At 37.4% G+C, this 17,009-nt stretch overlaps 2 protein-coding genes across 8 annotated transcripts in view; one reads left to right on the forward strand and one right to left on the reverse strand.

Moving 5' to 3' along the window:
• TOGARAM1 (TOG array regulator of axonemal microtubules 1) overlaps positions 1–7,531 on the reverse strand; it is a 77,980-nt gene extending 70,449 nt beyond the window's left edge. For all 4 annotated transcript variants that reach the window (XM_027571322.2, XM_027571324.2, XM_027571325.2 and 1 more), the window contains exon 1: positions 5,291–7,531. In XM_027571322.2, the coding sequence (XP_027427123.1) occupies positions 5,291–7,324 (2,034 nt within the window). In that variant the 5' untranslated portion in view covers positions 7,325–7,531. The remainder of the gene's footprint in view (positions 1–5,290) is intronic.
• A 204-nt stretch (positions 7,532–7,735) lies between these two features.
• The window catches only part of KLHL28 (kelch like family member 28), a 42,113-nt gene continuing 32,839 nt past the window's right edge, over positions 7,736–17,009 (forward strand). The window contains exon 1 of one of the 4 annotated variants that reach the window (XM_027571222.2): positions 7,736–7,821. Coding sequence is in view for 1 of the 4 variants with exons in the window: in XM_027571219.2 (XP_027427020.1) it covers positions 9,492–9,494 (3 nt within the window). In the remaining 3 variants the exon portion in view is untranslated. The other 3 variants (XM_027571220.2, XM_027571221.2, XM_027571219.2) reach the window with 3 other exon arrangements.

Consider the following 17,009-nt stretch of genomic DNA (forward strand, 5'->3'; position numbering starts at 1 on the left):
ACAGCTCAAGTGTGCTAAATAACAAAAGAGGAAAAAATGCTAGGCAGTGCTTTAAAGAGTAGGCTATAAGCTCGTACTTGGCTTACACATAGTGGATGATCAAAAAGATGTTGAATAAATGCTTACTACCTCTACTTCCTTATCAACTCACTTCATAAACCTTTAAATTTGGTCTCTATAACCTTCTTCTGAAACCACTTCTTTCCATGTCCCAACGACCTTCCAATAACCAAATCCTCCATCCTGAAAAAGCTACAGACCTAGTAACTACATACACATGAAGCAAGTAAGCTCCTTATTTTTCAGTCTAGGTTACTAACTACTATGACTCTCACTACATTGTAGAAAAATCTGTTAGGAAAAATATAGCTAATATGGCAGCCAGCTAGTAAACCTGATACTTGACCCAACCAACTCATTAAAACACTCATAAAAACAAAAAAGGAGATGAAAATTAGAATATCACAGGAACTTGGTTATCAGTGATTTGATTTGTCAGGGCACAAAAATAATCATTTAAATGGTGGAAACAAAAACAGAATTAAAAAGTCTAAATATTCAAAAGTAAGAGAGCAGTTAAATAGACCATGATATTATGATACAATATTAAATAGGCATTAAAGATCCTTCTCAGATTATTTGATGTTAAAGAAAAAAATGTTCATGGTAAAGTAAGTGAATAAATGAAAGGAGGGACCTCCATATATTGAAAAAAGAATCAGGCAACAAAACACTCAGAGCATACCTCTCTCAGTAGTGAGATTACTGAAAAATCTAAATTTCTTCTTTGTTCTTTTTTATATTTTCCAAATTTTCTATAATGAATAATTATAACTTTTTTATAATCAGAAAAATTATTAAGAGGAAATTCAGAAAGATAAAATTAGGAGAAAAGTACCTTCAAAAATTATTTTACAAGTAGCACCCTGACTATATAAGAACAAGTCATGTTTCAGTCTTCCTTCTCCTTAACCTCTCCTGCATTTAATGGTACAGATAGATGTACTTCCTGAAACTTTCTGCTTCACTTCTAACACTTTGTTTTTTCTTGGTGTTCTTCCAACACCACTTAGGCACCTGTCTCTTTGCCTTGTTTGGTTCTATCTCCTATTGCCATTCCCTAAATGGGACTGTATGCCAAGACCTTGTTAGCAAGCTGTTCTTGCTCTATTTATTAGACGCCCTTTACTGGAGAGCCTATCTATTCTCAGTCTCAGCAATTACTTCTCAGCACATGACTTCCAAGATTTACATCTCTAGTTCTTTCTTGTGTCTTGAATAGTATTCTTCAAACTCAACTGGCATATTCTATCTTCTTCTACCTGAAATTCATTTTCCTCTAAATTAATTTCCTTGTTTGAGGTCTTCCTATGTGTATTCACGGATCTATTATGCACTGGTCACCTCATTTAAATCTGTTATCCCTCTTTCTCTCCCTCTCGTCCAACGCTTGGTACTAAGTATTTTGAAATGTCTCTCACATCCATTATTTTCTTTCTAGTCTAATCCTGAAACCCTGCTAATCCTCATAGATCTCAACACCTCACACCAAGTAGTCCAATAAGTGTAAATCTAATTAATCTTCTAAGTCTCCCGTCTCTGGCTTCTCCAAAAAAAAAGAAACAAAAGAAACAAAACAAAACACAACCTATACATTGCTGCTGTTGTGATGAATTTTCCTAAAACATGGCTTAAAAAAAATGGAAAAAAAAACACAAAAAACAAACAAAAAACCACAACCCAACTACAGTCTCAAATTACTGTCAAAATTACAAGCTAAATTCTTCGGTCTCCAATGTAGCCTCTGCTTCCCTCTTATAAATTTATTTCCTAACACAACACTACAAAAATCATCTTTCTAAACAAACTAGTCTATCTTCAAATGAGCTCCAGGAGTATGTAATGTAAAACATTCATGAGTTTTTCTGGAAGCTTTGCTGTTTAATGTTACCAACCAATGCTATATGTGGACAAGACAGAAATAACAGATTAACAGTAGACTGGAAATGTTAAAGCAGAACTTGGTCAAGAGCCAACCAACACAAATCAGACCAGGGGCCATGACATTCTGGAAAAAGCAAAACTATAGAGACAGTGGGTCAGTGGTTGCTGAGAGGGAGAGAAGGAAGGATGAAGAGGCAGAGCACAGATTTTCAGGGCAGTGAAACTATTCTGTATGATACTACAACGGTCAATACTGGGAATGGATTATGGACTTTGGGTGATAATAATATGTCAATGTACATCAACAGCAATAAATGTACCACTGTGGTGCCAGTCCAGGAGGCTGTGCATGTGTGGGGGCAGAAGAGATAAGGAAAATCTCTGTACTCTCTCTTTAATTTTGCTTCGAACCTAAAACTGCTCTAAAAAATGTTTATTAAAATATATATATATACTTCGGGGAGCCTGGGTGGCTCAGTTGGTTAAGCATCTGCCTTTGGTTTAGGTTGTGATCCTGGGGTCCTGGGCTCCCTGTTCAACGGGGAGTCTGCTTCTCCCTCTCTCTCTGCCCCTCCCCCTCCTCATGCTCACTCTCTCTCTCTCTCTCAAATAATAAAATCTTTCAAAAAATAAAATAAAAATATATATACTTCAAAAACAGCATACTTACAAACATTTAAATATTTAATCCCTGTCCTCAAGATAAATTTCAGTGTAGTTCTTCTACAAACCATTTATGAGCAAGAAAGTAGAACTTAATTTCTGGGATTAAGTTCCATCTTTTAAAAGCAACACACGTCTATACTGGAATTTAAAAAATGCACTTATTTTCAGATTCTTGGTACTTTGGCTAGCACCAGAATCATCATACACTAACATTTTATATTTGACACAGAACAAGCAGTGTTAAGATCAACGCTTACAGAAAACCATTCACTGCCAGGTAATGTTTACAATACACAAGAATAACCATATAACTAAATTATGTATCTAGTATCATCTTCTGCTACCTTCCACCAGTTTCAGCTGTGCAGAAACTCCCCATTTCTTATTAATTTGCTAAGTCCTTTCATAAGGCAGTCTCTATTTTTTTTTAGGATTTTATTTATTTATTTGAGAGAGAGAGAAGAGAGCATGAGTGGAGGGGGCAGGGCAGAAGGAGAGGGAAAAACAGAGCCCCTCCTCGCTTAGCAGGGAGCCTGATGTGGGGCTCAGTCCCAGGACACTAGGATCATGACCTGAGCCAAAGGCAGACGCTTAACCAACTGAGCCACCCAGGTGCCCCTCCTAGTGAATAAAGATAGTCCCTCCATCTGAAATTCACAAGGATCCATCCACACCTAGCAAAACTCCTATTGATCTTTTATCACACCATTTAAATCATAATCACCCAGAAAACAATTATTTTAGGAGTTTGAAAATAAAACTCTGTGGGATGATTCTAAGCAGAAAACTGCAAAGAAATCTTGACCTTTAGTAGGTAGTTAGTTGCTATGCTATTGGTGTAGTAATTATTTTTTTGTGTATTATAGGATACAGCATATGAATATGACAGACACTGGGAACCAGGGTTTTACTGTGGGAGAAGGGAGATATATGTAGTGCTGGATTTGAATTGGAAGTATCAATATGATTAAAAAAAAAAAGGTACCCCCTGGTTCCATCCACTGAAAGGACCAATCCACAATGGTAAACAATAGCAATGAGTACATTTATACCTAGACTTTGGTTTTTAAATTCTACTCTTAACTAAAAAAGCAGTTTTAGTGCTCTTGAAAAAACGGCTGATTTCAGATCTGGCACAAAAAAGTTACAAGGAAAGCCTGGGATCCTGTATGTAAGGAAGTGTTCAAAGACTAAAGAATCACCTCAAAGGACATTAAGAATCGGCCACTGGTCAACTTTGAGCCAATTTTAGCATCAAAAGGAATATTGATGTATTTAATACAGAACAAAAAAGAATGCCATAACAAATATAGAATGTAAGAATAAAAATAATAGATACCCTTTCTTTGCAGCCCTTGATGTAATAAATGGAATAGGTAAGGATCATTATTGGGTGCTAACGACAGTGGTTGAAAGGTTGTTGGATTATTCATAGGGTCTCAAAGTATCAGCCTGCAGATCATGTGCTAATTATAAAGAGGAAGATAAACCTTACAGTAGAGTGATCTGGTTATCGCTACCTTAACCAAGTGGTAAAATTTAGCTCACCAGTAGCGGGACAACCTGATATTACGTCTCCTAATGTGACGTCATATGAAGTTCACAACATGTCCTATGTAAGATTTTTCCTAAAACTGTTTATCTTGAATGTAATCAAAAAGAAACAATCAGATAAATTAAGAAATGTAGAAAATTCTACAAAACTACCCCAAACTCTTCAAATAAGTCAAAATCATGAAGAAAAAACAAAGAAACAAACAAGGAGACATATTGTTCTAGATAAGAGACATATTAACTACATGAACCTTGATTGGAACCTGGATGATGAAAGTAAAACAAATTCTATAAAACATTTTTTAAGGGGCAATTGGAGAAATTTAAATACAGACTATATATTAGATATTACTGAATAATTACTGATTTTCTGAGATGTGTTAATAATGTGATAAAGGAAAAGCAATTCTTAGAAGATAAATGTGGAAATATTTAGGAAGGAAATATCAAGATATCTGCACTTGCCTTCAAATGGTTCAGTAAATATGAAGCATATATGGCAAGATGACATCTGACATCTGGTAAATATAGTAGTAGTAGATGGATATTCATTGTCTAATTCTTTTCAGTCATCTATAGATTTGCAATTTTCAAAATAAAAACTTTGGGGGGAAATCAGTTCAGATGTCACACTTCTTAGAAGGCTTTTTAAACTTATCTAGTGAAATTATTTTTTCTTTTTTCATATTCCCACAGACTATATTTCTAATTCAACCCTTAACAAATTTGATAATGTCCATTTACAGGTCTGACCTTCTCCCTAAACATAGAACCAGCCTCATCTTCCTTACTAGAACTTAGCTCTTTATCTGACATGTACTAAATATTCAGAGTTTGTTGTATGGATGAGATAACTGATATGCCAAATTGACAGGCCAAAACTGAAATCCAGTTATTGTTACTATCATATTGTACCTCAAATTCAATGAAATCCATCAAGCAGTAAGCCTATTAAATGTTCCTACATGATCTGTACCATTATAATAGATATCCACATCACCATTCAAATCAAATTAAAAACAAAGCATAACAATCCTAAAGCAGCCTCACCCTTAAGTCATTACAGGCCATTTTCATTTTAAATTCTTTCTAGTTTCAATTCAAGGCAATTAGAAAAGATGCATACCTGTTCTATGTCCTTGGAATTGGAGGTCTGGTTTTCTCCAGGCTGCTCATTTTCCCATGGTAATTTATTTTTTCCTTTTCCTGCACTTAATACCCTTCGGGTACAGATAGTTGGACTGTAAGATCCATAAATTTGCATGCTGTCCCTTGTGTGGTCTCCACAGTGACAGTGTGCACTCTGAGTTCTGTTACCAGCCAAGAGCCAGTCTGTATCTGCTCCATGTGCCAGATGGCTTGACCTGCCCTGGGCAGATGATGGCATAAGTATTGCATATTCCACAAATCCCTGTTCTGTTAACCTTGGGAGGGTTTTTCTAGCCAATCTGGCCTGCACAGCACTCATCACTCCATCTCCATTATCTTGCAGTTCAACAGTATCCACAGCTTTGAAAAGGATGCTGGTTTTACCTGAGCCCATGGACGATGCCAACACAGCAAAGGCTTCAAGAGCTGCTTGGCGTACCCTGCGTTTGCTATCTACAAGAGCTGGGGCAAGATTAAAAGACAGTTTGGGTAAGTCAAAATCCTCGCTGGGATAGGTCAGGAGGGAGCAGATGCAAATGTTCACTACCTCCTCTCTCACTCTGGAATGCTTATGTTTGAGATGTTCCAGAAGTAAACAAAGCACCCGTTGAGGACCTACTTCCTTCATTAGCTTGAGGAAAATTTTCATGTATTCTTGTTTGATTACCAATTTGTTGTCTGCCAGCACTTTGACAGAAGATGCTATAACTGGTCCCAAGAACTGTTGTACCTGCTCTCCAAGGCGAATAACCAGTAAATGCAGGACCTGAAGTGTGCCATGAACCACTCTGAAGTTAGAATCATCTAACAGATTATAGAGCAAGCTAATGAAACCGACAAGACTGGAATGAGGGGTAGAACTAGGATTAAATCCTCCCATCACCTGTTTTAATTCCTCAACGGCCTGAGTCCGGTTCTTATAGTCTTCCTGATCTAACAATCTTGAATGCAGCTCTTGAGGAATAATCCCAAATTTAAGATTGCTGTTAGAAAGAGTCACTGCACAGGGGAGGGGATCTTCAGGAAATCCAGAGGCTTCCAGTTCCAAATAATAAGGAACCGGACTTCCAAATTGGGACTCCAGGCGGCGATTGTAGTGTCTCCTCAGGGCAGATGGCAAGCGAGAGATATAGGACTGAAATCTCTCTTGGCCAAGTCGTTCTCCAATTTGCTGAAGTGCAGAGAAAGCAGTCTCAGATTCTTCTTCTACCTCCTGATCGCCAAGCTTTCTGGCTAGGGATATTATTACCTCGGTGAGATCTAGGCTGAACAACAAATCCTCAGGAGTAAGCAAGATAGGGAACAGCAGTGCTGTGGCAGCTCGAAGCCGGGCATCTGTACTTTCCAGCCCTTGTTGTATAAGTGTTCTCAGCACCTGTCCAGAACTACGTTTCAGACATATATGTAGGATCTGTAGTGCATCTTTCCGTAGGGCTGGATTCTCTTCTCGTAAGGAGACAACTAGTTGAGGCAGAAGTGCTAAGCTAAAGGCCTCTTCCAGCTGGCCTGCCTCCCCCTGACCCCGGAGAACGTCCGAGAGGAGATGCAAGCAGAGTCGCTTCTCATCACTACCTCCTTCCACAAGCACTCGGCCCAGGGCCCGATACAAGGCTTCCTTCCGTCGGGGGAAGCCGAGTCGACCGCCCCGCCGCGGCAAAGCAGCCTGCAAAGCCTGGAAGGCCTCGGAAGGATCTGGCGCGGTCCGGAGGAGCTGAAGAAGCCGAGTCTCCTCTTCATCTCCTCCTGACAAACCACCTCCAGACCCAGACCAACTACTTGTGATTGCCTCCGCGGGCATCATGAGGGTCGAGGCCAGAGGCGAAGGTGTCGGCGGGCAGGTACTGTGGTCTCCGGCAGCTCCACGGCAATAGTTTTTCTCGCCTCTCATGGTGCCCCCACCTCGATTATCATCAGTCTCTGGGGCGGAAGGACGATTGCAGCTCTGGAGCCGATAGGCACAGAGGGCTGGAAGTTGCGGCAGCAGGCGCAGCGCAGAGGGCACAGCCGCCATGGAGGGTCGTCAGGTGGCAGAGGCTGAAGGAAACCATCGTCTCTGAAGGGCTCGATGGAGCCCAGCCTTCCAGTTCCTCTCCAAGCCCCAAGCTGCAGAGGAAGAAAAGGAACAGCTTCAGTTAGCTGCCAAGTCGCCCCCGGCAGGCTGCCTTCGGCAAAATGGCCCCTGCCAGAGCCCCAGACCCCACAGCAGCCACCGGGCGTAACCAGGGCACCACGTGACCAAACCGATGGCTTCCATGGTGATCTACCCAGAGCGGACCTCTTGACCCGGAAATCAACCTGTCGTGATGAATGCTGGGTCATGTAGTCCACGTCAAGTTACGAATAGGCTGCAGGCTCCTTGAAAAGGAAGTGAGAACATTACGAAAGTAGAGAACGTATCTAGAGCAGAGAAGGCAAAGAAGGGTGAAGGCACTAGGCGGAAATGACGTTTCCACTCCGAGCGGAAGATCTCCGCCCCACCCGAAAGGATTGGGGTTTGACTGGAGACGAGTGAGTATCCTGCCCCGACTCCAGTGGTCCACGACTCCTCCTCCTGTTGTTGCCGGCGTGATTCCTGGGACTCAGGTATTTTCCTTTTGCTGTTCTCCTGCGGCGCAGGCTTTGGCAGAGTTTTGCCGGAGTGACGCTGGTGCTGCAGTAAGAGGTAAAGAAATGAACGGGAGCTAGCAGGGAGAGAGGCGACATCTTCTTGTGCAGGGTTTGTTACCGTTGTAAATGCGTTGCTTTCTACAGCCCTGAGTAAGTGCGATCCTTTCCTCCTGCGGTCCGCGTACCCTGACTGGAGATTCGGACCAAGGCCAAGCTCATAGCTCGCGTACTTTTTTTCAAATTCTGGTCTTTGGGGCCCTTACATTCTCCGCCTCCCCCCCCCCTTCCCTTTTCCTACTTCGCTTACCCTCCGGTCGTGGAAGGTTAATCATTTTCTTGCATCTTTCCTTACTTTCATCACTTTAAATTCTCTTTGAAAACGTACTTAATCTATTTTTCCCTGTATCTCACCACCTCTCCCTTATACGTTCTCAAAGTCTCCTAATGCAGTTCCTCTCTGAGACTTACTCCTTCCCTCCTCCCTCACCCTTTGCCTCCCCAACCTCCCTACAGGATCCTTGCGCGTCTCTGCAGCCTTTCAGTCTCCTGGAAACCGAGATTGCAAAGACAGTTTCACTCGCGGTTGAAGTTCTTGGCATCATGGACCTAAGAGAATTCTGCCCTGTATATTTAGGGCTAATAATGGACGTCTCTTTGTTTTAGGCGAAGTGTGAATTGGTGAGCGTCCTCTCCTTTTTGTAAATGAAACTTAAGCGGACACAATTGAAGAGCTGGAGTGCCTGGTGGGAGGCTGAATTCTTTGAAGTGTAGAAGAGGTATTTTTTGAAGGAATAACACAACTACTTTAAAATGACCCACTGAGAAAAGGCAGAGTTATTATTTAAAGTCTCCAATTCATGCAGTTTAAATGCAAGTGAAGTCTAAGGATAATTGAGTTACATATACCAAACCACTTTATAAATAACGGTGCTGGATAATGCAAGTTCAAACATAATTTCTGTTCGTTGTCTTAAAGCACAATTTGAGTATCATAGGTTTCTTTTTTGTCTTTCGGAAGTAGAGTAAATGTAAATGAGGCTTATGTAAACATCCTTATGTTTTGGTTTCAGTTCTAGGTTCTTTTGATTTTAACTAGTCATTTTGGTGTTTAAATGAATCTGCCTAATTTGGTTTAACTTTATTTCAGTAGACCACTCCCCCCTTTTTTTTTCATTTAAAAAAAATGTAGGGATAGTGTTAAGGGCGGGGGGTGAAAACCAAGAGGTTATTGTAGCAGTCATTAGTAAAAAGGAATGTCTGTCTGGTTCTCATATTTCCAGTGTAAGAAACTCATATTTATATTTTTACTCATATATACTCAGGCTTCAGGAACCCAACTCAAACTAAACAAAATTAAGAGAATGAAGTATGCATTAGAATGTACATATTTAGAATGCCAGTTTATGTTGGAATAGAAGATAACCCTTTCCAGTGATTAGAATTTTCAGGTTGAAAAATCCAGTGCACTCTTTGCTGTATTGAAGAACTTGGGAAGTGGAGGTTGTGTGGTAATCATGAAATCAAAGAAAAGGAACTTGGAAAGTCTTGAATGATATATCATCATCAAAGTTATGGTAGAAGCTTAAGAATTACTCCTTTTCTCCATAGAGAATACTTTTCAAGGGTTGTGGATACTTAAGCCAACCTTTCTCTTAGAACAAAGCAAAATGAGTCTTCATTTTGACCCCTTTTCTCAGGGCTCCGTAGATCACTATGTTAATAAAGATTGCAATTTATTTTGTATCTGTTACATTTAATTTCTTTGATAAAGACTTGTTAGATGCATTATCCCCCATGGTGGTTATTTAGGAAATGGGACCTCATCGACATCATGTATCCTACTAATTATCTTTTAAGGTTATTTTGTGGCAGACATATCTCATTCGTTTAATGTATATTCTATTTATTTCTTTTACAAAGCAAATTTAAAAAAACTTATTCTTGAATTCCAGTAATCCAGGAAATTATAGGAATTGTGTATTGACTAGAAAACCCTTTTATATTTAGCCTTAAGTAGAGATAGGATAAAAATTTTTAAATCAAATTCCAGAATAGTGGAATACACTATGTGTTTAATAGTACACCTTTGAGGAGTGCCTGGATGGCTCAGTTGGTTAAGCGACTGCCTTCCGCTTGGGTCATGATCCCAGGGTCCTGAGATCAAGCCCTGCATCAGGCTCCCTGCTTGGCGGGAAGCCTGCTTCTCCCTCTCCCACTCCCCTTGCCTGTGTTTCCTCTCTTGCTGTGCCTCTCTCTCTGTCAATTAAATAAATAAATAAAATCTTAAAAAAAAAAATAGTACACCTTTGAAAGTTGAAAAGCTGTGATTAAGAATACATTGAAAATACCAGATTCAGGTAAAACAAATTAAAATACCAATACTTTTTAAAAAGTTTAGTTAAATTAATTGATTATAAGAATATTTGTGATACATTAATTGTTTGAGCTGGACTTATAAACACAATTGCCCTGACAACATCGTTTATTTCCACAGTCAGAGGTAAGATATTAATTGGCTGGATGAACCACCATAGTTTTTTCTGTGTGTGTGTGTGTGTGTGTGTGTGTGTGTGTGTGTGTTTAAGATTTTATTTATTTGAGAGAGAGAGAGAGCTCATGAGAGGGGGGAGGGTCAGAGGGAGAAGCAGACTCCCTGCTGAGCAGGGAGCCCGATGTGGGACTCTATCCAGGGATTCCAGGATCATGACCTGAGCCGAAGGCAGTCGCTTAACCAACTGAGACACCCAGGCGCCCTTTTCCGTGTTTTAAGTCAAATTTTACAGACATCCAGGAATATTGGAAATCAGTGTGAATTCTGTAAACTATTAAGACTTTTGTATAGTTTAAGAAGTTACTATGAAGAAATGCTGTGCAAAGGAAAGGTGCTATTAACAGTTCTTGATAAGACTACCATTTATTGATTATTTGCCATATGACACCCATGTGTCATACAGGGTGGTAAATACTTAATGAATATTGACTTATTGAATTTTCACAACAATTTTTTGAAGTTACATCTATGTTTGTGCTGTGGCACATGTTATGGATGTTTCCATGGAAAGTAATTGGACAGAGAAAGTAAAACAAATTAGTCACTGTAGCTACTTGGTTGGAGCTTTGGAACAGTTTTGGTGAGGAAGAGCTTTGAAACTATAGGATAAAATTTGATTTTTCCACTATTAATCATTCATCTATTTTATTATATATTTAATTATTATATATTATTTAATTATTTATATTTTAATCTTCCTTTTTGGGTTTCTGTTCTGAAATTTTTTAGTCTCTTACTTGAGCCAAAATATCAATAAGGTTAAGAAATTGTGAGTCTGTTTTTATATATGTGAAATTAAACAGGTTTTCTTGATGTATATCAGAGATACATTTTCATTTATTTAGGTTTATGTTTCAAAGCCACTGTGCATTTCTGAGTCAAAACTATAATTTTAAACAAAGATCCAATTTTTGTTGCATTTCTGGTACTAATCTGTGTAAGTTAACAGGATTTCACTTTCACTGCAACCAGTTTTTCAGTGGACGGATTAATTATGTAACTTAGAGCTTTTGCTGGATGTAAAAAAGGCTTTGAGAACTTTTCTTTTGTATTATTTCTGACTACATGATATAATGAATCATATTATAGCGGGCTTCTAATTTTACTTTTGTTTCTCCAGATATAAGGAAAGTCAATCTCAGAAAACAGGAAAATATGCCAACTTGTTCTTAGGCCCACTGATAAAATAGTATGCCATCGTTAATTGAATTCTTCTGTGAGGAGAGTTGAACTGTGGGAAAGAAATTTAAGAAAAGAACTGATCTGATAAAATACTCTTAAGTTTTATAAATCACAGTTTTTACAACAAAGTATAAGTGTGTTTGGATTTTTTTTTAACAATTCTTATTTCTCATCACCATTTATTTGCTCTCATTGTAGCAGATAATTGCCTCCCAACTGATTTCAGCACCACTGTTTTGTAGCTTTGGTGTCAATTAAGTAGTTACTAAACTTAGAGCCTGACCTTTATTAGCTTTGTTTCAGCACCTAAAATTATGAAGCTGCTGTAGACTATGGAAAGTTTGATTTTATCTAATATTGTCTTTATACTGTGCATATTTATGTAACAAGAATGCTGCCATTATATAAGTAACAGAAGGGAATGTTGTTCCATAGATCCCTCTGTATTTCATTTTAAAGCCCTGACATACTTTTGTATCTGATCTACATAATATGTGTATATATTTTATATATGTGTGTGTACTTGTATGTGACCTATTTTTAAGTTTCTGTCCTGCAATTTTTTAGATTCTTGTTAGAGTTAAAACCTTAATAAGGTTAAGAAATTATGAATTTATAAGTGAGGCTTTATAACATAAAGAACTCTGGAGACAGCATTCCGAGGTTTAAATCTTGCCTGGGCCTAATTTCTCTGTGCCTCAGATTACTTTATAAAATAATAATAATAACAACAACGGTACCTATCTCATGGTGTTATTCTGAAGATGAAAAGAGTTAATACGTGTACAAAGCCTAGAACAGTAACTGGCCTATTTTGTCATTCACAGGTCTTCCAAGTAACTCTTTATAGAATAATTTTCTCAGGAGTGGCAACAATTATAAATTGGTTCAGTAAATATTTTTTACAGGTCTGCACTGTTTGAAATTTTTTTAATTAATGTATAGAGAACATTGTTCTAAGATTAAGAAAACATTATATTCCCAGTAACATCTCTTACTACTTGTATGATCTTTGTTAATTCATTTAAACTCTCTGAACTTAAGATTCTTCATCTCTAATTCTTATGCCAAGTTTAGTGCCCTATATATACATTCTTTTTTTTTCTGTGCAAAATTTCAAAAACATGCAAAAACAATATCATAAACCCTCATATACCTGTCACCCAGCTTCAACAGTTAGCAACTCATGACATCATCTACATCTCCACTTACTCATCTCATATTATTTTTTAAAATATTTTATTTATTTATTTAGAGAGAGAGAGAGAGAGAAAACGTGCTCATGCATGTTGGAGGGGTACAGGGAAAGGGAGAGAGAGAGGATCTCAAGTAGACTCCTCACTGAGAGTGGAGCCCAATGCGGGGCTTAATCTCACAACCCTGAGATCATGTCCTGAGCCGAAATCAAGAGTCGGACACTTAACTGACTAAGCCACCCAAGTGCCCCTCATCCCATATTATTATAAGCAAACCCCTGATATCATATTATTTTACCTACAAATATTTTAGTATATAAAAGATAAAAACTCCTAAAAACATAACTACAGGATCATTTTTTCAGCAATGGTGATTAGTTAATATAATGAATAATCTAGTTAGTTTACAAATTTCCAGTTGTCTCCTAAATGTATGTGTCTGGGTGTGTGTGCATATGTCTGCACACAGGCACACACACACACAGTCACAAGTTATATTTGTTTGATATGTCTTTCAAGTTTGTTTTGATCTGTATGTTCATTCTCTTTCTTTTAATTTCTTTCGGTTTATTTGTGGAAGCATCTAGGTTATTCCATAATGTTTCTCACAGTCAGGATATTTTTGCTGATTGCATCCTTCTGTTACAGTTTAACATGCTTCTTCTGTTCTCTGTATTTTTGTAAATTAATAGTTGGATCTAGATTGTTGATTGCATGTTTGATTTTGGTGTTTGGAGGGGCTGGGGAGTTCAAGAATATCCATAGTTGATGTTATGGTCTTCTATCAAAAGGTCCTGATGTCTAGTTGTCTCTTTTTTTGTGATATTAGTAGCCCTTCATAATCAATACTTTTGATCGATACCTACGTTTATTCATTAAGTTTGTGAAATGGTGACACTTTATCATCCCTTCTTTATTAACTGGAGTACTTTTATGAAAAGAAACTTCTCCTTATGTATTTGGTACCCCAGGGGTACAGTTAGTATCAGAAGGACGGGATAAAAGATCGATTCTTTCCCTTTATTTACTAGTTTCAAATAATAAATTGGTTTATTAGCATCCTCCAGTTGTGATGAATTAGAACTTTCTTTAAATTGCCATAATTGTATTATCATTATGGACTCATGGATTTATTTATTTATTTGTTTTTAAGAGTTTCTTTATTTATTTGTTGGAGAAAGAGAGCACAAGCACAAGCAGGGGGAGCAGCAGGCAGGCAGAGGGAAAAGCAGGCTCCCTGCTTTGCAAGGAGCCTGATGCAGGACTCCATCCTAGGACCCTGGGATCATGCCCTGAGCCAAAGGCAGACACTTAGCTGAGCCACCCAGGTGTCCCTGGACTCATGGATTTAAGCATGTCTGATATGTCTTAATCAGTTGGAGTTACTGATACTCACTTTGTCCCATCTTTAACTAGTGATAGCCTATTCAGCTTGGCTCCTGTTTTTTATGATCTTAGTTGTCACTCATAGCTTTCTTACTATCTAGTATGTAAAAATTCCAAATTTATCTTGATATTTTGTGCCCAAGCCTTGAATCAGCCATTTGTACAAGGAGTTCTGGTCCCTTGAGGGGGAATGATATTTAGGGACCACATCTGGATGGTAGAAGTTCTCCTTGCTACTGGGTTGGTCGTAGTTCCTAGCCCTTTTCAGTAAACAGAGCTAGGAAATGTAATTAACTTTTTCCTTAAAATAATGTATATATTTTTATACATTTGTATATCTCATATGTATTTTCTATGTTATATACATAAAGTATATACTAGTACATATAATTAATGTTTCTGTATATAGATTTATTCCCTCTTATACTTTTTATTCAAAATCAGGGTACAAGGTTTATATTTAATATCTTAGTCTTACATCTTTATCTCTTTTCTCTCCTACTGAGAATTACAGATCACAGTGACCCTAGGGATGATGATATTAGAAATGCCAAGTAATTATGCAATGCACACATAACAGTTTCAGAATACAAATAACACTTTTACCAATGATGTGATTACTGAAAATAGCATAAGGGTTTTTTTGTTTTGTTTTAGGGCATATCCCACTAGTAACAGACTATCAAATTACTGTTTTAAAGTTACTTGGAATGGTATGGTTAGGCCACTAATTAGATAAACATTGGATTCCTTTGCTTTTATTTCCAAGTTTCTTGTGGATTCTGTTTTTAAGATTTAATTTTGTTTTATAATTATGTAAAATACTTTCCTGATTCCTCAGGCAAATCTATAAAATGGGATATATTTGTGATATCTCGCTTCTATCTGTCCCCTCCACTCTGTGCCCTCCTTCCTTCTGTAGATACCCTTTTAAAAAATATTTAATATTTCCTTTGTTTTTTAATATAAGTGAACCCGTATACTTGTAACTTCCCCTTGGATACATGGTGACATACTGTACACATATTTCTCTTCCTTGCTTGGATCAGGGAGATCCCTCTAGAGCTGTATGTACAGAGATTACTCATTCTTTTCCCACAGCTGCATACTACTCCATTTTATGGATATGTCATAGTTTTTTTCATAGTTTTTTCCTTTCTTTTGTTGCTGGACATTAGAGTTGTTTTAAAATTCTTGGTCAGTTACATCTTAGTCTCTCAAGCATGAAAATAAGCATAATGAGTTATTATTTTGCTTTTACAAATAGACTTGCAATTATTAGCTTTTTGCAGTTGTCATTATATATTTTTTGCCATTGCGTATCTTGAGTATATTCTTAGAAGTTGGATTGTTGGGTCGAAGGGTAAATGCAGATGTTATTTTGCTAGACTTTCCAGATTTACCTCCAGAGGTCTTATATCATTCAATATTTGCACAGCAGTGTGTGAGAGTGCCTGTTTCTCACAGTAGTACCAACAGAGTGTATTGCCAAGAAATAACTATTAACTCATTTTAATCTATTTGATCATAAGTGAAGTTGAGTGATTTTTCATATAGTTAAGAACCATTTGCATTTTTTAACTAGCTGTTCATTTTTTTAGCCTATATTTCCCATAGGGCTAGAGTATTTTAGAAATGTTATACATACTCTAATATGTATTTTACATATGTTGCAGATATTTTTCTCAATCTCATATTTCTCCTTTGCTTATGATTTCTTTAGTCAAATTATCGTAGCTAGTCAAAGCTTTGTAAGGTAATCAACTTGATCTGTCTTTTCACTTATGCTTCTGGGTTTTGTATCATAGTTAAGAAATTATTTCTAATCTTGGTTACAGAGGAATTTATCCTGTTATTTTAATAACATATGTTGTATGATTTCATTTTTTTAGATTTATACCTCTGATGCATTAAGAATTTATCCTGGTATAGATTTGTGAAAGGGATGTAATTTTATCTATCTTTATAAGGCTATTTAGTTATTCTAACATATTTATTTAAAAGCCCTGTTTTCCTCACTGATTTTGAAATACTGCCTTTATCATAAGCTAAATTTGCATATGCTAAATGATCTGTTTCTGTATTTTAATTCTTCTCCATTGGTCTGTTTCTCCAAACCAAACATTCTGTTTAATCCACAACAACAAATTTTACAAAAATGACAAAGTTCAAGTCAAGGATAACTGATTTGCCCAAAGTATATAGCTATTAAGTAGTCAAATGTAGACTTGAACTCAAATCTCTCTGGTTCTAAAATTCATACTTTTGCTCACTTTTCTTTCCTGTTTTCCATGATACTTGCTTTTCCTTCTGCACAAGGCTGTTACTGAGATGAAATTGTCAATGTGAACTTTCAAAAGTGAGATTTTAAAAATTACCAGTTATTGCTTCTTTGAGTTATTTTTAGCTATTTAGAGGTAAATAGCTGAACCAAATATACTCACAGTTCTAATTCATAATTTTGAAGGAGTTAACAGTATGATGTAGGATAATTTTTTAGCAGTTACACTTGTGCTGGCAATATTTTAACTGGTTCTCAAACGTTAGCATGCATATCAATTGCATGGAGGGCTTAAAATTATATTGCTGCCCCTTCCTGTCTATGTAGTTTCTGATTCTGGGCTCAAGAATTTGCGTTGCTAGCAGGTCCCAGGTGATGTTGATGCTGGTGGTACAAGGATCATATTTTGAGAACCATTGTTTTAAAGCTTCTAAAAAAAGTTAAAGTTTTGTGAGTTTCTCTTAAGTCAGACTTCTTCAGAGAGGAAAGGGGT

The sequence above is a fragment of the Zalophus californianus genome, chromosome 6 (assembly GCF_009762305.2).
Source record: "Zalophus californianus isolate mZalCal1 chromosome 6, mZalCal1.pri.v2, whole genome shotgun sequence".
Classification (NCBI taxonomy): domain Eukaryota; kingdom Metazoa; phylum Chordata; class Mammalia; order Carnivora; family Otariidae; genus Zalophus; species Zalophus californianus.